The sequence below is a fragment of the Punctularia strigosozonata genome, assembly GCF_000264995.1.
Source record: "Punctularia strigosozonata HHB-11173 SS5 unplaced genomic scaffold PUNSTscaffold_22, whole genome shotgun sequence".
In the NCBI taxonomy this organism is placed as follows: domain Eukaryota; kingdom Fungi; phylum Basidiomycota; class Agaricomycetes; order Corticiales; family Punctulariaceae; genus Punctularia; species Punctularia strigosozonata.
The window spans coordinates 36754-60240 of record NW_006767454.1 but is presented as its reverse complement, the minus strand read 5'-3'; the positions used below and the strand labels follow the sequence as shown (position 1 = coordinate 60240).

General features: G+C 57.3%; 7 protein-coding genes across 7 annotated transcripts in view; 4 read left to right on the top strand and 3 right to left on the bottom strand.

Moving 5' to 3' along the window:
• Positions 1–354: 354 nt before the first annotated feature.
• PUNSTDRAFT_116854 (uracil-DNA glycosylase) lies at positions 355–2151 on the top strand (the record flags this gene model as incomplete). Its single annotated transcript, XM_007388929.1, has 9 exons — positions 355–368; positions 476–588; positions 686–754; positions 854–883; positions 951–1003; positions 1066–1118; positions 1183–1420; positions 1697–1723; positions 2032–2151. 9 exons carry the CDS (start codon positions 355–357, stop codon positions 2149–2151), a joined length of 717 nt encoding a protein of 238 aa, XP_007388991.1.
• A 793-nt stretch (positions 2152–2944) lies between these two features.
• PUNSTDRAFT_146885 (uncharacterized protein) lies at positions 2945–4721 on the bottom strand. The gene is made up of 2 exons (XM_007388928.1): positions 4555–4721; positions 2945–4482 (listed from the first exon to the last, which is right to left on the bottom strand). The coding sequence occupies exons 1-2, from the start codon at positions 4654–4656 to the stop codon at positions 3412–3414; spliced, it is 1173 nt and encodes a 390-aa protein (XP_007388990.1). The 5' UTR covers positions 4657–4721; the 3' UTR covers positions 2945–3411.
• Positions 4722–4914: 193 nt separating this feature from the next.
• PUNSTDRAFT_109122 (DNA helicase) lies at positions 4915–8763 on the bottom strand. The gene is made up of 14 exons (XM_007388927.1): positions 8218–8763; positions 8068–8155; positions 7992–8012; positions 7569–7938; positions 7447–7508; positions 7236–7393; positions 7064–7174; positions 6920–7013; positions 6651–6858; positions 6460–6575; positions 6157–6345; positions 5967–6086; positions 5810–5903; positions 4915–5716 (listed from the first exon to the last, which is right to left on the bottom strand). Exons 1-14 carry the CDS (start codon positions 8655–8657, stop codon positions 5187–5189), a joined length of 2601 nt encoding a protein of 866 aa, XP_007388989.1. The 5' UTR covers positions 8658–8763; the 3' UTR covers positions 4915–5186.
• An 88-nt stretch (positions 8764–8851) lies between these two features.
• Positions 8852–13380, bottom strand: PUNSTDRAFT_123159 (S-adenosyl-L-methionine-dependent methyltransferase). Its single transcript, XM_007388926.1, has 15 exons — positions 13338–13380; positions 13128–13164; positions 12877–13062; positions 12572–12826; positions 12410–12518; positions 12118–12355; positions 11901–12046; positions 11778–11819; positions 11685–11707; positions 11545–11628; positions 11307–11489; positions 10055–11239; positions 9557–10004; positions 8971–9501; positions 8852–8918 (listed from the first exon to the last, which is right to left on the bottom strand). The coding sequence occupies exons 3-12, from the start codon at positions 13010–13012 to the stop codon at positions 11049–11051; spliced, it is 1407 nt and encodes a 468-aa protein (XP_007388988.1). The 5' UTR covers positions 13013–13062; positions 13128–13164; positions 13338–13380; the 3' UTR covers positions 8852–8918; positions 8971–9501; positions 9557–10004; positions 10055–11048.
• A 2692-nt stretch (positions 13381–16072) lies between these two features.
• PUNSTDRAFT_93720 (kinase-like protein) lies at positions 16073–18990 on the top strand. The gene is made up of 6 exons (XM_007388925.1): positions 16073–16282; positions 16333–16515; positions 16565–16633; positions 16683–16877; positions 16934–17135; positions 17186–18990. The coding sequence occupies exons 1-6, from the start codon at positions 16088–16090 to the stop codon at positions 18853–18855; spliced, it is 2514 nt and encodes an 837-aa protein (XP_007388987.1). The 5' UTR covers positions 16073–16087; the 3' UTR covers positions 18856–18990.
• A 226-nt stretch (positions 18991–19216) lies between these two features.
• PUNSTDRAFT_55978 (DnaJ-domain-containing protein) lies at positions 19217–21631 on the top strand. The gene is given in 12 exon segments (XM_007388924.1): positions 19217–19257; positions 19312–19368; positions 19425–19453; positions 19513–19531; positions 19543–19545; positions 19654–19705; positions 19772–20092; positions 20197–20275; positions 20341–20423; positions 20500–20617; positions 20749–21078; positions 21205–21631. Coding segments are annotated over 12 exon segments (1371 nt in total). The 5' UTR covers positions 19217–19256; the 3' UTR covers positions 21484–21631.
• An 873-nt stretch (positions 21632–22504) lies between these two features.
• PUNSTDRAFT_146880 (aquaporin-like protein) overlaps positions 22505–23487 on the top strand; it is a 2962-nt gene continuing 1979 nt past the window's right edge. Inside the window, exons 1-6 of the mRNA XM_007388923.1 lie at positions 22505–22675; positions 22753–22771; positions 22822–22890; positions 22948–23033; positions 23190–23245; positions 23357–23432. Coding sequence (XP_007388985.1) covers positions 22544–22675; positions 22753–22771; positions 22822–22890; positions 22948–23033; positions 23190–23245; positions 23357–23432 — 438 coding nt within the window. The 5' untranslated portion in view covers positions 22505–22543. The remainder of the gene's footprint in view (positions 22676–22752; positions 22772–22821; positions 22891–22947; positions 23034–23189; positions 23246–23356; positions 23433–23487) is intronic.

Sequence of the window (23487 nt, the reverse complement as noted above, 5' to 3'; positions counted from 1 at the left end):
GGTTCAAAGCAAGGAGGCTCCTGCGCCGTCCACCTCTGGAGGCGGCGTCAAGCGCCAGCGCACGCTGCTTGACATGATGGGCGGGAAAAGCGCGTCTTCGAGTGTCGGACCTGCTCCGAAGAAGACAAAGCTGGCTTCAGAAGGTTCCAGCACGTCTCTCGTGTCCACATCCGCCGGGGGTGGTAAGGTATGTGTATCTCGTGCTCATCTTCTGATAGCGTGAACGTTGAAACCTCTCCGTATTGAACTCGATCGTTCTCCTAGACCCTGAACTCTATCCCGTTCTCGCAATCCGAATTCGAGGCCTCGCTCAGCGAGGAAGAGAAGCAGCTGCTCGAGCTCGAGTACGTCACTATGGGCAAGAGCTGGTGAGTTCCGCTCAAAGTCCACCCATTCCGCACGCGGACCGGGTGCAGACCCCCCCCCCTCCGAGCGCTGCATCCACGACACTGATGCGCGAACACGCACCCCACAGGCTGAAAGTCCTCAAGGACGAGATCAGGAAGCCATACTTTCTCGCCCTCAAACGTTTCCTGCTCGCGGAAGGTTTGACAGGCCTCGACGCGAATTGCCAGATCTACCCTCCGCGTGCGTCGCGATCTCTTTCGCTCTGCGCCACGCGCGCCGCGCCAACGATTTATTTCTGTTCACTTATCATTTCGTCCCCCTTCCGGAACCTCTGCAGCGCGACAAATCTATTCCTGGTCCACGCACACGCCTCTAGGCAAGGTGAAGGTAGTCATTATTGGCCAAGGTGTGCCCTCATCGACCCACTCAAACATGCACGCGTACTGCGCACATGCGTTCGTGTCTTCTAGACCGTTTGTTGACGATGGCTGTTTCGCTCTCTCAGATCCGTATCACGGTCCTGGTCAAGCGCATGGTTCGTACCGTATTGATTACTTCGACCGCCCCGCTCCGCCCGTCCTTCTAAATCCGCCTCGTCGCAGGCCTCTGTTTCTCAGTCCTACCCGGCGTCGCGGTGCCGCCGTCTCTCAAGAACGTACGGTGTTCAACGTTTCGGATGATCCACCGGTCTCCGGCTGACGGGCACGCCCTTCGCAGATCTACGCCGAAATCAAATCCGAATATCCCTCCTTCACTCCGCCGAGGCACGGGTAAGCGAGCCCACCGCCCCGCCCCCGCTTCCCGATCTCCGTGATACCCATCCGACCGCTACAGTGACCTGACCTCCTGGGCCGACCAAGGCGTCCTCCTCCTCAACACCTTCCTCACCGTCCGCCCGGGCAAAGCCGGCTCGCACGGCAAACAAGGCTGGGAATCCTTCACGGACAAAGTCGTCGACGCCGTCGACAAACACGGCGGTGCCAACCTGGGCGCGAAGACCGGCACGGGCCGCGGCGTCGTCTTCCTCTGCTGGGGCGCCTGGGCCGCGAAGCGTACAGAGAAACTCAACAAGGTCAGCACACATGCTCCGCCCCCGTCTTCCTTCATTCTTGTGTCTTCTTGCATATCGGTACCTGGGGAGATGAGGCGTCCGTACATCGCGAGTTGCCAAGGCTCAACGGCGACCCTGGATCCCCCGACCGACTTCGTCTCTCCGTCTCCCGCATTCGGAGCGGGGAACGGGGGAGACGGACATATTTTGTTTTACATCAATGGTACCATCGCTGATGATCCCCGCCCTTTTTTTTTTGTCTTTCCCATCGTCGCGCCGCCGTCTCGCGTGTAATAGTCGAAGCATCTCATTCTGAAGAGCGCGGTGAGTCCTTCGATCGAGCCCATCCCCGTTCGCCGCTTCCCGTCGTGGTGGCATCCCCTCCCTCCCTCGCTTCTCTCCGAGCGGGAGCGAGGGGGGTGCCATGCTGCGATGCTATGCCCAAGAGAACGCCGTGCGCCAAGCCTCGGCGCCCGCGTCGTCGTCACACACTCGTCGGCGGTCCATCAATCTGGATTTTTTGCCAGCCGTCCATTCATTCGCTGTACTCTCCTTCCATTTTTTTGCCTTTGCGTTTCTCGTTTCCTTCATTGTTCCGCTGATACCACTCTCTCTCTCTGCGCGCGCACCAGCACCCGTCGCCGTTAAGCGCCCACAAGGGTTTCCTCGGCAACGGGCACTTCAGGAAAGCCAACGACTGGCTCGAAGCCAAATACGGACCGGACGCCTGCGTCGACTGGTGTCGATTATGAAGCGTCCTGCCTCGGAAGCGCGACGATGGGAAGAAAGCTGACGTCATGATCTGAAGGGCGGCAAACAGCCTCCCTCTCCTGATTCCAAATGCGCGTCGCGCACGCGCAGCTATAGCCCGAACGCGTGTATATAGATATTTGCCGGACGGAGTGCTCTGCATGATACCCCTCCCCCCACCTAAACCCCGATGATTGCATGTGTGAGGCCCAGCCAGAAAGCAACGCGTTGGCATCCGCTTCTCGCAGCTTCCTTTGCCGATGGCACTCGCAACGGTTAGCGAGGCGTCGGCGGCTTCGATATCCCCAGATCTGTGCAAGACGCGACATCGCATCGTTCCCGTCCCTGGTAAGCTGCTCTTGTGAGTCAGACAGGTTCTAGCCCCCTCTCCCCCCCCCCCTCCGCTTGTTGGCGAACAACGGTCGAGCGGGAAGGAGGAAAGATCAGGAAGCCCGTTGTTCGTTGCACCTCGCACAGGGAACCAACAAACCCCCCTTTCACCCCGGAAAACGACATTGATAATGATCGCCAAATTCGGAAAAAAGGCGGCGAATCCCGAAGGAGGGCCGAAACAACGTGCGGCGTCCTCGGTGGCGGTGCCTGATCGGACGTGCCTGGCCGACGCCCGACGCAAGCAAACGGCGCACCGGCGCAACTGACACGGGCGCCCTCGGCTGGGCTTGCTCTGATCTGCAGGCGGAGCAGCTGCACGGTTGTTTATTCTCCGGTCGTCTTCGTCGTCATCACTGTCCACGGCGCGGCGTTGCACCGGAGAGGGCATATCAAACAGGGGATCAATTACGCCGGTGCTTTAAAACAGCTACATAGATAGGCACGGTTCATCTCGAGCGTGCGGCGTGCGAGTAACTACAATAATAAAAGACGACGACGGGGCGCAGGGGAGCACCGTCCGCGTGATAAGATAGTCGATGCGATGCGAGTGGGAGCCATTGCGGTCGGATTTCATCGAGCAGTAGGGATACAGCGCAAGAGGAGAGAACACATGGGGGGTGAGACCGAGAACGAAGGGAAGATCGAAGAAAAAAAGTCAAGAACGTCCAGACGTGTGACGAAGGAGGGGAGGGGCACGCCGGAGGCGGATCACCATCAACAAACAGCTCTGCCCCAACCCAAAAAAAAAGCTCCCAAAGTAAAGAGAGTACGTCAGCCTCTGACGGGTCACATGCCCCTCAGAGTGGCCGGCAGCCGTGCCCTCGACTTCTCGAGCCCCCCGTGTGTGCGTGTACGCGCGCGTCGCGCGATCAACTCTCGGGCGGGCGCGGAGGCGTCGGTAACCGGACGCCGGCGCCGTGCGAGACGAGCTGCGCCTGCGGGTGGGGGAGGTGCGGGAAGTGCGTCCCGAGCGAGCGAAAGCCGGAGGGCTCCGTGATCGAGCGGCGCGGCGCGTAAGGCATCGCCCCTGACGGCGGCGGATCGCGCGGTGCGCGGTGATGCGCGTGCTGCGGGTGGTGGTGGTGGTGCACGCCCGCGTTGTGCAGCGAGGAGGAGGAGGAGGGCGTGTCCGAGGCGGACGGCGGGAGCGGTTTGAGTTCGTGGGGCGGCGGTCCCCCGGGGGAGGCGTAGGAATAGGGGTTGTAGCCGTCGTCCCGGACGTCGCGGAGCATGTAGGAGGAGGTCGAACTGCCGTAGCTCGCTTGGGCGATCTGCCGGTCTGCTGCGGCTGGCGGTACGTGCTGATTTGAGGAGAGTAGGTAGGCGTTCCCAGCGTGCGCCTGTCGTGAGGACGATGGCGCTGGCGCCGAGTAAGAATATCCCGCCTGGCTGGATGGCGGTAAAGACGAGCCGCCGATAGGCGGGAGAGAATATTGCCCGGTGGGAGTATAGGGTTGGCTGGACGCCGTCGAGGGTCCGGCGCTGCCGTGCGCGAAGGAGGCGGGCGACATGGGCGGGGGGATGTGCGCGAAGGAGGATGTCGCTGGGGAGGGGTGCGAGAACGCGGTCGAGGCCGGGGAGGCGTGCGATTCGGTCCCGTTTTCGGCGCTGCTCGCGGCGACCATCGCGTCCCAGGACGACGGGGACGTGCGCAGCGCAGGCGGCGGCGCGGAGGGCGAGAGCGAGTTGCCGCGCGTCGGCGGCGCAGAGTCCTCCGCAGAGGAGGTGGCGCGACTGGGCCCGGGGCGCTCGCAGCCGGTCATCGTCTGGCTGCTGCTGCCGCTCCCCGATGCGTCTATCGGCGAGGACACGTACGACTTGGGCTTGTCTTTGCCCGTCGGGCCTTTGCCCAGCGGCGGGCGGTTGGCGGGCGGCAGGTTGAGCGCGGCGCGTAATCGGTCATTCTCTTCTTCGAGCTCTGCGACGCGCTCTTCCATCGCCTGCAGAGACGTCGTGAGCAGTGATCGCGCCACCCCGGGCGCCTACGAGATCAAGGGAGGTGCTCGACGAACCTGAAGGTGCGCGGCACGGCGGGCGCGAAAGGCGCGCTGGACATCGCGTGCACGATTCGGCGGGAGGTTATCGTTGCGTTTCCGGCCGCGCTTGGAGGACATGATAGTGCGGATGAGAAGAGAGATGGAAATGGACGGGAGGCGATTGGGAGAGGAAGACGGCCCAGGTCGGCGAACATAAGACAGCGACCCGAGCGAGGCCGGGATTGACTTTTACGGGCGGGGCTCACAGCCAGTCGAACACGGAACCTCCGCGAGGGGACGATCGGGAAGACCGGACGTAAGCACGACCCGCCTCTCGCTCTGACCGCGGTCGTCAAGGCTGCTGCAAAGAGCTCATATTCCGATTGATCTGGTGTGAAACGCCGCAAGCAGCACAGTCATGGCCCCCCTGCACTGCCCCCGCCGCGCAGTGATCTCGTCCTCCGTCGCTGACAACCGTCGCGCGCATCTCCGCACCCCCCGGACGCGCGAAGAACCCATCGGAGCGGGGGCCACCGTACCCACGCGCACACAGAATGAATTGCACGACATGTTGGTCTACCTGCGATACACGGCCGGTCGCCCGGAGCACCACCCCCCCAACCCCCCGCCTGCGATCGCCTCACAAACCCGCAGCACGTATATCATGATCATCCCCGAGCAGCCTTCCGCGCCGCCGCCCGGTCCTTCTCCCGTTTCGCAAACAGTTTGCTCCGCGGCGCCGCCTCCCTCGCCAGCTTCTTGTTCGCGCTCTTGTTCTGCTCGATGTACGACATGTGCTGCCCGCCGCTCAGCGCCGTCAAAGATCCGGACGTCCTGTACGGCGCCGCCGCCGCCGCCGCGCGGGACTTGGTCGGCACCCCAAAGTCCTTCGACGTCACCGTGCCCGCCAGGTCGCCTTCTCCCGCCCGGATATCCGACCCGAGATCGGCCTCGCTCTCGTTCGCCAGCAGGACGGACGACAGGAGCTCGATCTGCTCGTCCCGCGACTTGTACACGAGGTCGGGCTGGTCCTCGAGCCCGTCGAGATGGGTGATGACCTTGAACGAGTACCCTTGATCGATCAAGAACTGCTGCCGCTTCGTGCTGTAGAACATCTCCTGCGTGTCCTTTGACACGAGCGAGTAGAAAAACGCGTTGAAGCCTTCGTCGTTTCGACGTTTTGCGCGGAGAATGCGGCCTGCGTCAATGAACATGCGCGTATATGGATCAAGCCGGTCATCAGCGCCCGCGGCGGAGATTAGTCCGGCGGCCAAAGAGACGATGCACGCACCCAGCCGTTGCGCCTCCTGTCGACGCGACCCAAAGTGCGAAGAGATTTGGATGAGGCATGTGGCCTCGGGCAGGTCGATCGAAGTATCCCCGACCTGGGCAGGAACACGCCCCCGTGTGAGCGCGTGGGAGTCGAGAAGCCAGACGGAGCACCCAACCTTGGACAAGAATATCGTGTTGACCGCCGGGCTATGTTGGAAGTACTGCAAGATTCTCATGCGCTCGACCTGGCCCGTTCCACCGTGGATATAGAGCTTCCCGAGCTTCTTTGCATATGCCTAGAGTCCGCTCGGCGTGAGTGCCCAGACCGCCACTCGTAACGAGGGGACAAAGGGCCAAGACGCGCACCTCGAGCGCGTACACATTGTCTGAGAACACGATAATCTTGTCGCCTCGGTCCTCGTGGTACTTGATCAGGAACTGGCACGCCTGAAACTTCTTCGGGTTCATGCAGTAGAGAAGCATGCGCTTCCGCGACTGCTCGCGCAAGTACTCCCGATAGAACTCTGGCGTCATAGGACACCACACTTCCGCGCACTTTGAAATGATCAATAACAACAACGCGAAACGAAGGATATGTCAGCAAAAAAAAAACGACGATCCTTGCGAACGAATGACCTAAAAAGGGAAGGCGAGAAGCCGGGGCCGTACCTGGACATTTGCAATATGGCCCTTCGCCGCAAGATCCATCCAGTTGGCTTCGTAGAGCTTGGGCCCAATCATATAGTTCAGGTCAGCGATCTTGTCATCTTCCCGAACAAGCGTCGCTGCAGATCATCGCGCGTCATCAGCATTTTCATCAACAAGACAAATTCGATTTCCCCCTATGGGGTAGGACAAACCCGTCAAGCCCAGCTTCGCGTGGGCTTTTATGGTAGTGACCACCCTACGGAACATGGCCGCGGGAACGACGTGCACCTCGTCCAGGAGAATGAAACCCCATTCACGAGAAGTCAGGAAGTCCATCATCTTCTTAGCGTCGTGGGACCTATTGTGCGTATTCGCCACCATTGAATACGTCGAAATGACAATCCCGCTCTCGCCCGCGAACTACGATGGAGATAATAGCTTAGTGGGAAGTCATTACGGATGACGGATGCAATATACCAACCTTCTCCTTCTGATCAGCGGTGAAGACGGCAATCTGTCGATCGGTGATGTTGGACCACTGCATGAACTGCTGCTTCCACTGCATCACCGATACTCTGCAAAACGATGATGAAAACGCAGATTCGCTGTTTGGCGTGGCACTCACGAGGATGTGCAGAGTACGAAACACGATTTCTTGATCGTACAGGCCGCAGTGATGCCCACGAGGGTCTTGCCAGCGCCACAGGGAAGCACTATAATCCCGGATCTCGCGCGACTGCAAAAAAAGGCGATTAGCGCCACAAGTCTAGCTTACCAACCTTGGATCTCTCTCTTACCCGTTCCCGAACATCTTCGATAAGCTCGTCTCCTGGTAGGGCCTGATGACGGTTGCGGGTTTCAGATCGATGTCCAGATTGGGGTTGATCGTGTCGTTCCGGAAGTCGTACTCCTCCAGCATCGGGTATTCGAGCTCGTTGCATCGCTTCTTCACATCCTGGCGGTGCAGTGTTAGGGGTGCCCTGAGGCGGTCCTGAGGAAACAGCTCACGTCGATCTTCGCATCATCAATCTCGAATGAATGGACGTTGTCGTCCTCGTCATCGATCTCGTCTGCGGAGTTCAGAGTCGCTGTGAGAATAGAAACGATGCGGTATCAAAAAGTTGACGCACCTGCGTCAACGCCGACTACCGAAGTGAACAGTTCGGCGTCATTCGTGGCATTCGCGTTGTCGCCGGCGCCGGATGTGGAGCCGCCACTAATCTCATCCTTCTTCTTGAGGGCCTCCGACGAGCCCGGGATGATAAGGTTGCTCTTGGTCGGAGCCTTGGCGGTGGTGAACGTGTTCCCTCTGATGCTGTTGTCCGTCTGCTGAGAAATAACGCGTGCTTCTCGGATGACTTTATCCTTGAGTAGGAACTGGAGCGTGTCCGGATGGCTGGATTCGACGTAGTATTTGTTGTGCTTCAACACGAGCTTGACCTTTCCATAGGAAAGCGTCCTTTCGCGGATAAAAGTGGTGATTGATTCGGGGACAGGGACCTAAAAACGCGCATATAGGCACACAATCCGGTGTCCATGCCGCTCCGACTCACCTTGGAGTATCGGTTCAATACCTCCGGTCGAAGTCAGCCCCTAAAACTCTGATAAGAAGGCGAGAATCATACGGACTTCGATGATATCCTCCGTCTGAAGGCCGACCGAGACTGCGGCGTATAGAGAGTAGGACGTGATTTTGTATTCGTGCAAAAAGGCCGGTCTACCGAAGCCTGAGCAATGGTATCTACGTACAGCGTGCGAGGAAACGCGGGTCGAGCGCACCTGCTCACAGGCTCGCTGATAGCTACGAGGAAGTCCTGCGCCTGCTCTGCGATCGGGGAAAAGGCCTCGAGGATGATGCTCCCGTCTTCCGGGCTTATCCACAGCGGGCGCGCAGCGTGATCCGGTTTGAGGTGCAACCACGAAAAGTCTTGGTCCATGAATATGTGAGAAACCAACTTGTTCTGTTGCCTGCGGTGTTTGCTAAGCGACGAGCCATCTCCATGCTCGTCGGACTGCTGCGCTCGACGCTGCTCCGCCAGCTTGCGAGTGAGGGCGCTGAAGTTGATGGTAGCTCCACGAGGTACAACGGAGGTGGGCGGTGCGGATGCGTCATCGTCGTCGTCGACATCGACGTAGCTCGTGCTCTCCTCCTCTCGCCTGGGACGTTTCAGACGCATCGAGTCGTCCGAGGGAGCCTCTGAGCCGCGCTTTGAAGCCATGTAGGATGAATGTTTCGGTATTAGTCGTTTCTATCGTATGATAGATTCTTGTACGTCGTCCGATTCCTGGAAACGAGAAGCGAGTGGCAAGCGATGGAGGGCGGAGGCAAGGTGCCTGTGGTCACCGGTTCGCTCGCCGCTGACTCAAAGCAAGCGCGACGATGCCACGTGCGACCCAAGCTCCTTGACCTTGACCACCTTCATCCCCCTCGTCGAAAATGTGGAGGCGCGCAACAGAACAAGTTACCGGCACCAACGAAAGTAAGCTACGTCGATTGCATTGGCTTGATCAGGATCTCATCTTTCCTCGCAGTTCCTCTTGGAAGTCGTCGCCGATTTGGTCCTGCGCCGACGGAAGAGACGGCGCCGCCTCAGCTTGCCCAGCCATCGCCTTCGGCTTATCCGACTCCGCGTCCGGCTCCTGGAAGCCAAGATGTTCATGACAGAGGTCGAGAAAAAAGCTCTACGCCAGGTACGTTACGAGATCCGGTGGTCAACGCCTGACAAGCGTCTCGTACTCTTTCCTGTCCTATCCGTGCACAGGACATGGTTCAAGTTCAGATTCGTCGTAATTGACCTGATCCTCGGACGGCTTCCTTACGCCTCATACAGTGACTGACTAACTCATACTAACGTACTGATGACCTTCAGTTGACCCTAACGCACCCCGCAAGCGTCGTAGCCGCTGGGGCGATCAAAAGACAGAGCTTCCGGGACTGCCCACCGCTATTGATGCTCAAGGCGTTTCGCAGGCGCAGCTCGACAACTATGCTATTCATCTCCGCCTGGAGGAAATCAACCGCAAGCTACGCATGAACGATTTCATCCCCCCTGAGCGTGAACGGCAAGTCCTCCATGGCTTTTCGCCTTATTTCTACTGACGCGCGTCGTATCGTCAGCTCCCCTTCGCCGCCCCCCACCTATGACGCTCATGGTCGTAGGACAAACACTCGCGAAGTTCGTTATCGTAAAAAGCTCGAGGACGAACGTGTCCGGCTCGTCGAGAAAGCTCTCAAGAACGATCCTAACTTCCGCCCCCCTGTTGAATATCACCAGCAGAAGCGTTCACAGCGGCCTTCTGAGAAGGTCTACATCCCGGTCAAGGAGTTCCCGGAGATCAACTTTTTCGGTCTCCTCGTCGGACCTCGTGGCAATAGCTTGAAGAAGATGGAGCGCGAGAGCGGAGCCAAGATCAGTATCAGAGGCAAAGGCAGTGTCAAGGAGGGTAAAGCTCGACCCGAGCAATTCGCTGAAGATGCTGAGGAGGATCTCCACTGTCTCGTTACCGCTGACGAACAGAGCAAGGTGGCAGCCTGCGTGAAGATGATCAACAGGGTCATCGAAACGGTAAGGCATTCCGCCCCACGCTGGCATAGCTGAAACTGACTAGTCCGCAGGCTGCATCTACTCCCGAGGGCCAGAACGATCACAAGCGGAACCAGCTACGTGAGCTGGCCGCCCTTAACGGTACGCTCCGCGACGACGAGAACCAGATCTGTCAGAATTGCGGCAACGTCGGCCATCGCAAATACGACTGTCCCGAGCAGCGTAACTTCACCGCTAACATCATCTGCCGAGTCTGCGGCAGCGCGGGCCACATGGCTCGCGACTGTCAAGTGAACAGGGATCCCAACGCGGTGCACGCGCCACCAAGCATGGGCGGTCCAGGAGGTCCGGGCAGAGGACCAGGTGGCCCCGCAGGCGGTTTCGACTCCGAATTCGCAAATCTCATGGCGGAGCTCGGTGAAGGGGGCGTCAAGTCGGGTGGGGGAGGGGATGTGGCCAGAATTGGCTGGGGAGGCGGAGGCGCCGGGCACGACATCACCGCTGGCGGATCCAACGTTCCTCCCTGGCGCCGTCCGGAGAACTGGCAGAGCACCGTCCCGCCGCCGCAACAGAACCAGGGATATCGCCCTCCGCAGGCAGGCTATGGAGGATACGGCGTGGGAGGATACGGCGGCGATGCTCAGCAGCAATGGGGAGCAGGGTACCAGAACTACTATCAGCAACCTCAGGCAGGCGGTACCGACTACGCTGCCCAATACGCCCAGTACTACCAGGGCCAATACGCGGCGCAGCCCACACACTAACCTCTCTATACCGACTTCTGACGATGCTCGTTCCGCTAATAAGGACAACTGCGCTAAACACCTCACCTGCGATAGACAGATGTCGCGCCTCTAGGTCGTCACGTCGACGGTAAACCGTTGACTGATACTCGCGTCCGCTATCAGTCATGACGGACTCCGACAGAAACGCGTATGCATTCACTTGCCAAGTTGTTTGATTACAGATTCAGCCTTTCTCTATTATGCCCGTATGTTGTTATAGCCACTGATCTGCTGAGAATACATGTCGTGATCCACCACGGTGCCAATATCTATGAGGGGCTCAGCCGCTCCGAGGCTGAGGCAGTCGTTTCTTCTTTTTCTTCTTTGGTTTTGAATCAGATGGCTCGTTCTCTAGGGACTCCGCGCTACGCTTCTTGCCGGAGGACTTGGTTTCCTTGACGAAACATGATACGAAGAAGCCGTTGGTGGCATCCTCCCCAGGCGAACAGCGTATAACAGAGTCCGCGTCCTCTGATGAGAGTTGTCGTGATCAGTCCTTGGTGAGTTGAGATAGGCGTCGTTGAAGTAACCAACGCACCCGGGTCGTCCATCTCCTGAGGAAGGCCTCGTCTCGGCCACTGCGGGAGCACGTCCTGGCGGGAAGCAAGCCGAAATCCGGAGTTGGCAGCCTCTTCGCTCCGGAGAGCTTCGCGCACGACGTGCTCGTTCTCTGTCGCGTGCATGCTGCACGTTGAATACACGATCCGCTTGGCTGACGGAACTACGGAGATATGATGAAACTTGGGTGTTCCGTTCACGAACGCTAGGCGACCCACATTTCATGGCGTGTTTGATCATGGAGAGCTGGAAAGCCGCGAGCTTCGCGAGACGTTCTTGCCGGTCATCTGCGTCATCCTCCTCTGCTTACATTCCATGAGCCACTTCTGTCCGAAGCGAGAACACGGTATGTACTTGCCGGTCTCCAAGAGATGGTCCAGCCTGAGATCCTGATCAGTGTTTGTATCGGACGGACTCCCGATGATGGATGGTGGTATGGAGCCAGACATACCTATTAACGATACCTGACCCACTGCAGGACGGGTCGAGGAGACTGCGGATCGGCAATGGAAATCAGGTTCGTGATCTGCAGATTCTCGCGAAAGACGTGCGGGTACCAGGAAGGCGGGCTCACATGTGGGTTACTCCCGCATATCGCGGGTCCTCTGGTGATACGGAGAGGAAGTCGTCGTTTATCGGTTCAACGTTACGGCACGACGCCTTGGAAAGCATCATCTTCAGCGTCGAGAATCGCTTGCGATCACGTTCGAAGGCGTGCAGCTTCTTGGAGTTGGCGCGTCAACCGGGGATATCCAGGTGGTAACACTCCGGGCGCGACCGGGATGACTCACCTTGCCCTTCCCTTTCATGAGCGCGCTCAGGTGTGAGGTCTTGTTACCGGGCGCGGATGTTGCATCTATTACTCTTGCGTGCTCAGAAGATGGCGGTGCAAGAACCAAGGCTGGAAAACAAGAGGCTTTATCTTGGAGGATGATCTTGCCAGACTTGTATAGTTCGTCGTCTTGCAGTCGTGCAGACGGGTTGAAGAGGAGAAGATCGGGTACGTGTGCGTCGCGCTTGAAGCCCTTTCTGCAGCGTGAGTCAGAACGCGATTCGTCTGCCTCGCGAATTCGAGTGGCTCACGGATTCTCGAACGGGTCAATGTCCACGTAGCCTCTAGAGACGAACGCTTTCGCGGCCTCATCCGTACTCCATAAAAGCGTGTTTACCCTCACATATCGAGGTATCCGCACTAGAGCGGCAGCGTGATGATTCACTCGAGGTGTGAGATGTTCGGGGGCTTACGGGCGCGTTCGTCATGCGATTGTGCGAGGTCTGCGTTGGATTTGGCGCCCCGTTTGATCTTCAGCTTCGTAAACTCGCCGTTCAGTCGCGTCTTGTGCCGTAGCACTGCTTGCTTTATGGGGCCGTCTCCGGCTTGGATGCCTTTGGCGAGCAACAGGTCGTGGACGAGGACGAGCGCAAGATTCATAGAAGTCAGCTTCCGCTCTTCGGTAAGGAGTTTTGATTGCTTGATGACTTCGGCAAGGGTCGACTTGTCTACTGGTGCTTCAATAGTCGCATGCGCGCCGAGGAAACTGGCCTCGTACACTTTAGCGTCTCGATGACGAGAGCAGACGTGCGCTTCCTGTCTTTCTCCGGCAAAGAACCGATGACCCCCTTTATGGATCCTTGCTTAGCATCCAGACGATCTAGCGTCTTGGCAGCCTCGAAGTAGAAGTTCATGTTGGGTAAAGAGCTTGGATGGAGTCAACACGCGTGCAAAGTAATCAAAACTGGATATACAGTTCCACATAAGCTACACAGGGTGTGGTAATATGCGACGAGAAGGGGTACGTGCAGTACTAGTGAACCGAACGAAGCTACAGCCGTTCTGCCTGTAGGAGGAAGGGTCAGCTTAAGTCGGGTACGACAGACAGCATGGGGTTAACGTGAAGTCAGGAGAAAGTTGATTCGTCAAGTATGGGCGTGAGCCTCGTATCCGACAATGTAGATAAGTTTTCGAAGCATCATACGAGGGTGACGACGCATTTTTCGGAGCAATATTCACCTAGTGTCTTTCGGCCCCCACACGCGCCAGCAGTCCCAATGCACCACCAGAACGGAGTCTTGCGCAACGAAGAGACTGGAAGGACACCACAATGCAGCGGACGATACGGACACAGGCTGGACCAGGACAGACGTCGACGAGGGAGAGAGCCTGAATTTGCTAGAGGTCACATGCCAGTGAGACCACTGGAGTAGTCTTCTAGACACCACCTCTCCTTTAGACAGTGGCCATTTTCTCAGCAGTCACTGTTCCGTTGCTCCTCAGACTTTTTATGGGGGTGGAGGTAGTATATCTTGACATTCTTATGTAGGTTTTAGAACAGTAGGGCTCCTAACCCAGACATGAAAAATCGCGAACAGGGCTGTGGCTGTGGGACACCAATTTTACTCCATCACTTGTGCCATGAAAACTAGCTCTATCGACATGAAACCTGGACTGGGTGACTCTCTGGGATACAAAGTGACTTTATGCTTGTTCCTGTGTCCAACGGATTTCTCTTCATTGCAGGGAAGGTGTTACATTCTTCTCATGGCTGCACTGAGTGGCAGTGCCACCAGTTTCCCACATTTCCGACTCCCCCGGAGCTTGCGGAGGTCGGTAGGTAGGTAGGTAGGTATATTTCCGGCGCGGTCCCAATAGCGGAACAACCGGTTGCCGCACCGCACGTCAATACGCACGGCTTGGCGCACACAGTGCATCCACGGCCCCCGTGAGCTGCTATACAGCCGACACGCCGCTTCAGCACTGGTGCAGGTAAACTAGGTACATGTATGTGCTACTATGTGCAATACATTACCTAGAGTTGGTTAACATCTCGCTCATCTTCAACTGTGACCGAGTGTGTGACCCTGCCAAAACGTGATGGTTTGTGACTTCAATTCGTGAACCCGCCCTTTTCCGAGTTCCGAAATCCACCGGCTGACCTGCAGATCTTCTCACGCTTCGAAATATTCACGCAGTGCTTGTCCCCATATCACTCTTTGCTCTGATGTCCATTCATTCTCTCCTCTCTGGGCAACACAGACTTTCTCGAGCATGTTACTGGTATGCGCCAGCCAGTCTTGGACTGACAGTGAAGTGGCGAGACATGAAGGCGCCCATCATGAAGATATCTCGAGGATTCGAGTTACGCTCCGACAAGCCGTCAGACTCAGAGCATGAACGTCGATGATGATCCAGAGCCTGAGGCTGAAGAGAGCGACGACGGACAAAGCACTGACGACGATCTCAACGGTGGCATGATGCATGACTCAGACTCTGAGGTTGCCGCAGAATCTGCACGCCATAGGTGGCGTTGTGCGCGGAGTGAATATCCCACCGACCACTTCGTCATCAGCGATGGCTTCAACCTGGGGTCACCATTCTTGCACGGGTTGTCCGGTGATGGCAACGGGGAGTCTGTCAGTCCGTGCCGTCAGCTCACGCTGAACCCGTATCTCCGGTGAAATCCCAGTGGAAGCGGCAGTGAGGTAAATGACATGTCGTTCTCATTGCAGAATGACAGTAGATCTACACTATGTATGGAGCGTAAATGTGAGGTGAATTACACCCTGTGAATCTTGGCGCGAACATAGCTTGGGTAGATCAGCTGTCAATCTCAGTGTGTTCACAGATTCACAGGACACAATCAACAGCTTGCTCGCACTGACTAGGCTATAATGGCATTTACGTTGGATCTTGGTAATCACACCAGTCACCTTGAGCTATTCCATGTCTAGCAGGGCATGCTAGTGTTTTTATGGTGCATTCAATACAACAAGAGCTTGGGAGTCGGATCCGGCGCGCACCTTGGTGCGGCGCAATACCCCCAAGTACGGCAGTAACATCCGGTATCAAGGGAAAGTAACCGTGGGACCCTGTCTAAACGAGTAGTAACGGTCAAAACCATTCCCACGCTTTCCCAAGCTCCTGGAGCTCTTTCAAAGAAGGGTACCAGCTCAAAAAAATTCAGGGGGTTATTTCAAGGCATATATCTTTGATGGTACAAGTTTTTTGGAGGTACGGTACCGTGTGAGGGAGTCGGGAGGCCGCACAAGATTTGGCGTCTAAACGACCGGTGACCCACTGTACTGGAGTTGACGTAGCTTTGTCCCACGGTGTACAGGCTCGATAGCTTTCTCGTGCTTCGACACTCGAGGCTATGGCAGGATGCAATATGCGGTGCACGTCGAGACTGGCCCTTACATTGTCTACAAAAGCTCAAGGGGTGCATTGGGGGTGCGGCTAGTTTCTCTGGGCGCTTTCGGAGGCGCAACCTTCTCGTGATCATCGCGTGAGTGCATGTAGCTATATTTCGAGGATCTACTACAATTGCCGTCACAGCTCCGAGTTACGATGGAAGCAGCCTTAGAAGTTGCGGAACCTGCCAGTCAGACGGCAAGCATACCCCTCAATAAGGCGCTGAACAGAACTTCCACTCGGATCATCGAGTTGGGTGGGTAGTATATGTGCTTTTAACTGGGTTCAGCAAACTGATCGCTATTCGCAGATTTAGACGACGAGGGTCTTGACACGCTATCCACTGTTCACTTACCCTTCTCGCATGACCTCATACGCGAATCCCGGCCCGCCGCGCTGCGCATCTCCGCTGCTCATCTCGAGCATTTGATAGACTGCCTGCAAAGCGTGAGGATCGCTCCGGTTTATGTGCTTGCCCTTCTATACGCTGATGACTGCAGGCATTCGTGGATGCTAGGGGTAAAGTCCGCTCACCCGAGGGCCGGTTGTCATGCAAGAGTATCTCTCGCGTCATGGTGAAGATTCTGACCGAGTTCCACTGCCTTCCTCCCTCGTTCTTCATCTCCGGTATCACCTTGACACATGAAGATGCGGTAGCATCAGGGGGATTTGGTGATATCTTTAAGGGCAGGTACCGAGGTAAACTGGTCGCATTGAAGAGATTACGCCTCTACAAACCAGAGCACGGACCGTTGCTTATGAGCCAAGTAAGCTATCCGATTGGCGTATACACCCGCGTTGATCTCGCCCTACTCAGCGTTTTTATCGGGAAGTCACCGTCTGGGGATCATTAGATCATCCGCACGTTCTTCCCCTATCTGGCATCGATGCCTCGATATTCTGTCCTTGCATTTGCATGGTCTCGCCTTGGATGGAAAATGGTACTCTTCTTGCGTTCATCGAGAAGGCAAAATGCTCGGAGGCGGAGATCACCCGATTAGTACGTATGCTTCACCGTATCCGGCCTTCTATTGCTCATATGCAAGCAGCTGTATGAAGCCGCTCAAGGTCTAAAATATCTCCACTCGCATACAACGGTGCACGGGGATATCCGTTGTGTAAGCGAGAGCACTTACCCCGTTTACAAGCAGGCTCATTCCCGTACAGTCAAACATCCTTGTCAGCTACGATAGGACTGCAAAACTAGCGGACTTCGGCCTATCGAATATTCTTGCTGAAAATGCCATGACGGTAACTACATCCGAAGGTTCGATCCCGTGGAGCGCACCCGAGACGTTCTGGGAGAACTGTCACCGAACCTATGCCAGCGACATCTACGCATTCGGGTGTACTATATTAGAGGTGAGCCTCGTCGTTGCTCCTATGCATTCGCTATATGACATCGGATCGTGACGTAGGCGCACAGTGGAAAACCGCCATTTGCAGGGATGTTCGGCCCGGCCATCATATATCAAGTCATGAACGGATCCCGCCCTCATCGGCCGGTTGCGCCTGAGAAGGGATACGACGTCTCTTCCACTCTGTGGACATTGGCAGAGGATTGTTGGAAGCCTCCGCTCGAGCGACCTACCGCGGAGTCGCTCGTCGCTCATCCGGCATGTGAGTGTTTGTGGGGCGTCGTAAACCCGGTGTTAACGCATGTCATACAGTCAGGAGTCAAGTTTCGGACGAGGTTTCTGTTGATGGCGCTCCGATGATGAACATGATCTCCAGTAAACGCGAGCTACTGGCACTGCGGCCGGAGGGACATCCTAGTCGTGCATTTTCCCTATGCGATCTCAGCTTGAGCCTCCGATCGCTTTACGAACAGTCTCGGGATACGGCTGCTCTAGAAGAGGCAATCTCGCTCCAACGCGAAGCACTCGCACTTCGACCCAGTGGAAACACCAAACGAGGCTACTCCCTATTCATTCTCAGCAAAACTCTACGAATCCAATACTACGCGACCAAGGATAGTGCGATCTTGGACGAGGCAATTTTACTCGCGCGCGAGGCTCTTGTGCTTAGACCCCAAGGTCATCCGGATCGCGGTTACTCGCTAGCAGAGCTCGCTCTCTGCTTGCGGGACCGGTATAACCGGATCTGCGACGATTCCGTGCTTCAGGAAGCCATATCCCTCGGGCGGGAGCTGCTCGCAATGCGGCCAGAAGGTCATCCTTGTCGCACTTCAGCTCTTTTCGTACTAGCAACGAGCCTTAGGCTTCGGTATAAACGACCCGCTGCGCTTCAAGAGGCGATCGAGCTCTATCGACAAACCCTTGAATCTCGTCCTCGAGGGCACTCCTTTCGCAGCTCATCCCTGACCATGTTGGCCATATGCCTTCGATTACGTCACGAGCAGACGGGCGAGAGAGCACTGTTAGAAGAAGCTATCGCGCTGAATCGCGAGACACTCGAACTTCGCCCTAACGGACACACGGGTCGTAGCTATACCCTCTTCCATCTGAGCATGGCGCTTCGGCAGCTTTACTCCCTATCCCTCGACATAGCTGTCCTCGACGAGGCGATCTCGCTTCAGCGCCAGGCACTCGCACTTCGCCCACAGGGACATCCCGAACGCTGCCACTCCCTTTCCGAACTCGCGCTGTGTTTGCGGCTGCGTTCGCCTCAAGACAGGTATGCTCTGCAGGAAGCCATATCGATCCTCCGTCAAACACTCGTGCTCTGCTCTGGTGGACATACACACTACGATTACAACGCCACCGAACTTGGCCAGTGCCTGCGCTTGCATGCGTGCCGAACAGGCAGCGGCGACGCTCTCGAAGAGGCGATCTCGTTGCTTCGCGACGTCCTTGCACGGCTCCCACAAGGACACGACCGTAGTTTTGCGCTCTCCGAGCTCGGCGAGTGCCTTCGGTTGCGATACACGCGGTCGCACGACGTTTCAGCTCTAGAGGAGGCGTTGTCCGTCCTCCGCGAGGCGTTGTCGCTCCGTCCAGCGGGACACTGCGGTCACGCTCTTACCCTCAAATGGCTGCTCGACTGCCTGCGAGCACGCAACCAAATCTCGGGCGACGAAGCGGCGCTCACAGAGGAGGTGTCTCTCCGACGCCAGTACTTGGACCTCCACCCCGAAGGCGATCCGAACCGGGGCGAGGCGCTCCACAGACTGGGAGTGACCCTCGTAGCTCAGTACGGGCACACCGGGGATCGCGCGATCCTCGACGAGGCCGTAACGGTGCATCGCTCGGCGGTGGCGCTCCTGCCGGAGGCTCATCCTAACAGCCGGGAGTGGATCGACCACCTTTCGGCGGCCACACAGCTGCAGTCTGCGGGTCTCGTCGAGGGGCAGAGCGAGGGTGTCGTCGTAGTGCCATAAAGGCATGGATTTCGCCATGGATCGTTGGCCCCGTTGGTGTTGTAAGCATTTTCAGTGTACGATAGATTGATACTCTGTATATACCCTGGACTACAGAACACCAGTTTTGGTTGTAGCACAATTAACACGTCACAGGCTCCATACACGACCGCACGGCGTTGAGAGCAGCTCTCCGTAAAAAAGGGCGTGTAGAGTATATAAATCGAAGAAGGACGTCGGTGGGAAGGGCAAGAGGGGAAATGACCAGAAGAAGCAACCCAGAAATTTGCCAATTTAGCCGAGCCACGCGCGCGACGCGTGCCGGGACGCGTTCGCTCAGCAAGCGCCCTCGACTTTCGAGGGGTCTTGCTCAGCTCCCTCTCCGACAACACCCTCTCGCCTTCTTATTCCTCAAGCCCAACAGTCGGTTTTAGTTACATTCTGAAGCGCCTTACGCTCATGTTTGTGCGTCCGTAGTGCCGGTGGAAACCGAGCTGTATGAGCTTCTGGGCGTGTCCGTCACGGCTACGGAAGGCAAGTCGGTTCTCGTACGGACTACTCTGTGTGGCGCTCGAGCTGATATCTGGTAGCGGAGATCAGGAAGGCGTACCGGAACAAGGTGTGTTGGTTGCAGTCCCCGGATTTCGTGTGCTCCGAATCTGATGGATCCGCGCTCAGGCTATGAAGCACCATCCTGTGCGTTTCTTCTCATGAATCGTCGTTTTCGCTGCTCAACGTCGCGTTCGCTTCTATAGGACAAGGCTCGTGCACCCATTTTTGCCCCCTCGTGAAGAGTATAAGAATGACATCTATCCTTCCAGAATCCGGATGACCCGAACGCAAGCCAGAAGTTCCAGGAGATGGCGGCCGCGTACGTCACGCCTCGCGTATTCTACACAGGCATCTTAACGCCCCCCCCCCTCTTCGCGTGTAACAGCTACGAAATCCTCAGCGATCCCCAGTCACGAGAAGCGTACGACATGTACGGCATGGAGGGCATGGCGCGCGGCGGGGGAGGAGGCGGAGGCGGCATGGACATGGACGACATCTTCGCGACCTTTTTCGGCGGCGGCGGCGGCGGTGGCGGCGGCCCCGGGATGCACTTCGGGTTCGACTTTGGCTCCTCCTCCGGCGGGCCGAGGCGGCGGAAGGGCGAGGACACGACGATCCCGTACTCGGTCACGCTCGAGGACCTGTACAACGGCAAGTCGGTGAAGATGAACATGGAGAAGGAGGTCGTGTGCGGGGTGTGCCACGGGTGCGTTCTCGCGGTCTCTCTCTCTCTCTGAACTTGTGTGCGAAAAACGCTCGCTCCGTTTTTTGATTTATCCCGGCGATGGCCTTTTTTTTTGTGTCGTTTAGGTCGGGCGCGAAGGGGAACGCGAAGCCGAAAAAGTGCGCCAAGTGCGAGGGCAAGGGATGGACGTATATCCACACTCAGGTGCGCGATCGCTGCCGCCCGCCGCCCCATTCCTCATGTGAGCTGACGAGCGCGTTATCGTATAGGTTGGCCCGAGGCAGATGGCGACGATGCGGGCGGCGTGCTCGGAGTGCCACGGCGAGGGCGAGAAGATACGCGAGAAGGAAAGGTGAGGATTTTTTTTTTTGTCGCTCGGTGTGCCTCTCTCACGGGACGACATCGCTGATACATATACATACATACAGATGTAAGAAGTGCAAGGGCGAGAAGACCGTGAAGGAGAAGACGCGGCAGGAGATCCAGATCGAACGGGGCATGCCCGATCGACACCGGATAGTTCTCGCCGGCGCCGGCGATCAGCAGGTACGGCACATATCACCAGACCGAGTCCCCCTCTTTCCCCCCCCCCCTCTTCCAATTTCCTCCAAACGTCTTATTATAAACGACGCGACACCCCATCCCGAATTTTCTGAATTCACGCAAAAAACACACAGCCGGGCGTCCCGCCGGGCGACGTCATCTTCGCCCTGCGGACGGAGCCGCACGCGGCGTTCGAGCGCTCGGGCAAGGACCTGCTCGCGCGCGTGAAGATCACGCTGTCCGAGGCGCTCCTCGGGTTCTCGCGCATCCTGCTCACGCACCTCGACGGGCGCGGGATCCGGGTGGCGTCCCCGCCGGGGACGGTCGTCCGGCCGAACGAGACGATCGTGCTCCGGGGCGAGGGCATGCCGACGTTCAAGCACCCCGAGTTGAAGGGCGACCTGTTCGTCGTGCTCGAGATCGAGATGCCGGGTCCGGAGTGGCTGGCGAGGGTCGATCGCGAGGTGCGTTTTCTTTTTTTTTTCCCCTGAGTGAGAAGAGATCGGAGCGCTTATTGCATGCGTTTATTCTCGCTCATCGAACGGTTCTCTTGACTGCACACGGAATTGAAACTCACGATGAACGGACAGGCGCTCGCGGGGCTGCTGCCGCCCAAGAAGACGGAGCTGGAGCCGCGGCCGGCGGTGGTGGACGAGGCCGAGTACGAGCAGACGGAGCTTGCCGATGTGCGTGGCCGTTCCTTCCCAGCCGGTTCCGACTTTTTCTCAAGCCACCCGCATGGTTATGGCGGCTATCCGGGACAGTTCGGCGACGGGGGGGACGAGGAGGACTGGGTGGACGAGGACGAGGAGGACGAGGAGGACGAGGACGGGATGGGCGGAGCCGAGCCCGAGTGTAGGAACCAGTAATAGCCGGGGTTTCCCGTGTTACCTGACGTGTCGCGGAGGGCGGATGGAGGGAAGTGTGGAGGGTGTTTGCTCTTTTTGTTTTTGTTTTTTTGTTTCACCTTTGCCGACGATGCCTAGCTACACGTAATACTTTGCATAATATAATACGAGCCCAGCTCACGACGTTAAAGTCTTCTCTGCCGATGTTTTTTTTACTGCTTTAGGCGGGATGCATTCCCTGCTGCGACAGTCCGATAGGAACGGGTTTGCGCGAAGCGGAAGCGAGGATTGACATTTGTTGCATGTCGCAGGTTTGAATAGGACGGCGTCTGCAATCCACCGTTACTACTACTGATACTTATCTATGAGATGAGAGAAAAGGAAGTCCTCGAAAACTGCTCTCTAGGTGAGTTAACAGCCGTCCGGGGGATGAGCTTCGCGATAATACATCAGCACATAAGTAGCACGGAACGCTTCGTACGCGCGTTTCTCGGCGTAACATGTCACTGCAAGACGCCGTCCGAATCTGAATCGTCAGAGCGCCTTGCCATGATGGCCCTGCACAGATGAGATTTCGTCGATATGACATTTCGTATGCTGAACAGAATGATGGTGGCCGCCGACGTGTTCTGGGCGCGAAAGACTCACGGGACTAATGCGATCAGCCCCTTTTTTATTTGCATTTTACTGCGCAGATGAGAGTTGGTGGCGTTCGTTTCATTGCAGTGGACCGGCACTACATACTAACGGTTAGATATGCAAAATGTCTCGATTCCGATCATAGGTCAGGCGGGCCGTCGCCAAGTGGGTCGTTATCGCACTTTTCGTTTGGACATAACAAACGCGGGAGAGGGAGTTACTACTTTTACGGGCGTTGCCATTGGTGGAAGGTTGGGACCTGCCGGATACGGTAAAGGCGAGGCACGCTTTCGAACCCCGTGGGGCGGCAAATGTGAATTTCCCCCCCACCCCCGCATTTTCGCGGACGGGTCATAAACCCCAGCGACAAAGACGAAGACACCTCTAGCCTGGCCCGTCCCCCCCCACATCGCTACTAAACCCCATCACAGACTTTCTCTACATGACTACCGTACACGACGACAACCGCTTCGTCCATCTCGCGGACCTCTCTCAGCGCCCGAGGGTACTGACGCGATGGGAGCAGCGGAGGCATAAGAACGCTCACTGGTTCGTCGAGCTCTTTTCGGAGGCGGTACGTCCGGTCGTCGCTCCCTCTCGTTCCGCCCCTCGGCGCCGCTGACGGAAATCGTCGGTCGGTCATCATCACAGATGGGCGTGTTCATATACTGTCCGTCCATCGCGTCGCCTGGGGATCCCATCGCTGACGGATTGCACCAGGCTTCGCTGGAGTGGGCAGCACCGCGGCGTACGTCTTGGGCACCTTGGCCGGCAGCACCGGTCTATCATGTTCGTCCCTCTCCCTGTGGAAACGCCTAGGGTCCCGATATTCACGTTTGTGCGCAGCCATCCAGCAGATCGGTCTGGCGTACGGAGCAGGCATCGTGATCGCGCTCGTTATCACCAGCGCCACCAGCGGTCATATCAACCCCGTAAGTGACCCACCCTCTCTCCCCCTTCCCCTTCTTTCGAAGTGGGTTTCCCGCGCCCGCATCCATATGGGGCGTCTGGTGTTAAACGATGTGTGTCCCTGTTTGCTAAATCGCGGAATTTCTCTCTCTCCCTCTCGGGGAACGCTTTTTTTGCAGGCCGTCACCCTCACGTTCGCAGCCACCGGCAAGTTCCCCTGGCGCAAGGTCCCACAGTGAGCAGCCCCCGGCGCTCCTCTCCTCTCCCGGAGCCTTTTTTCTTTCCGACATGTTTCTGATCTCCGTTTCTCTCTCTCTCTCTCTCTGCGTGCGTGCGCCAACAACAGGTACATCGCGGCGCAGATCTTGGGCGGCTACATCGCGTGCCTGCTCGTCTACGTGCAATACGAAACCCTGATCAAGGTTCGTCCGTGTTTCCCGATATCGGTGGGGGGGGGGGGGGGGGGGGGGGGGGCCC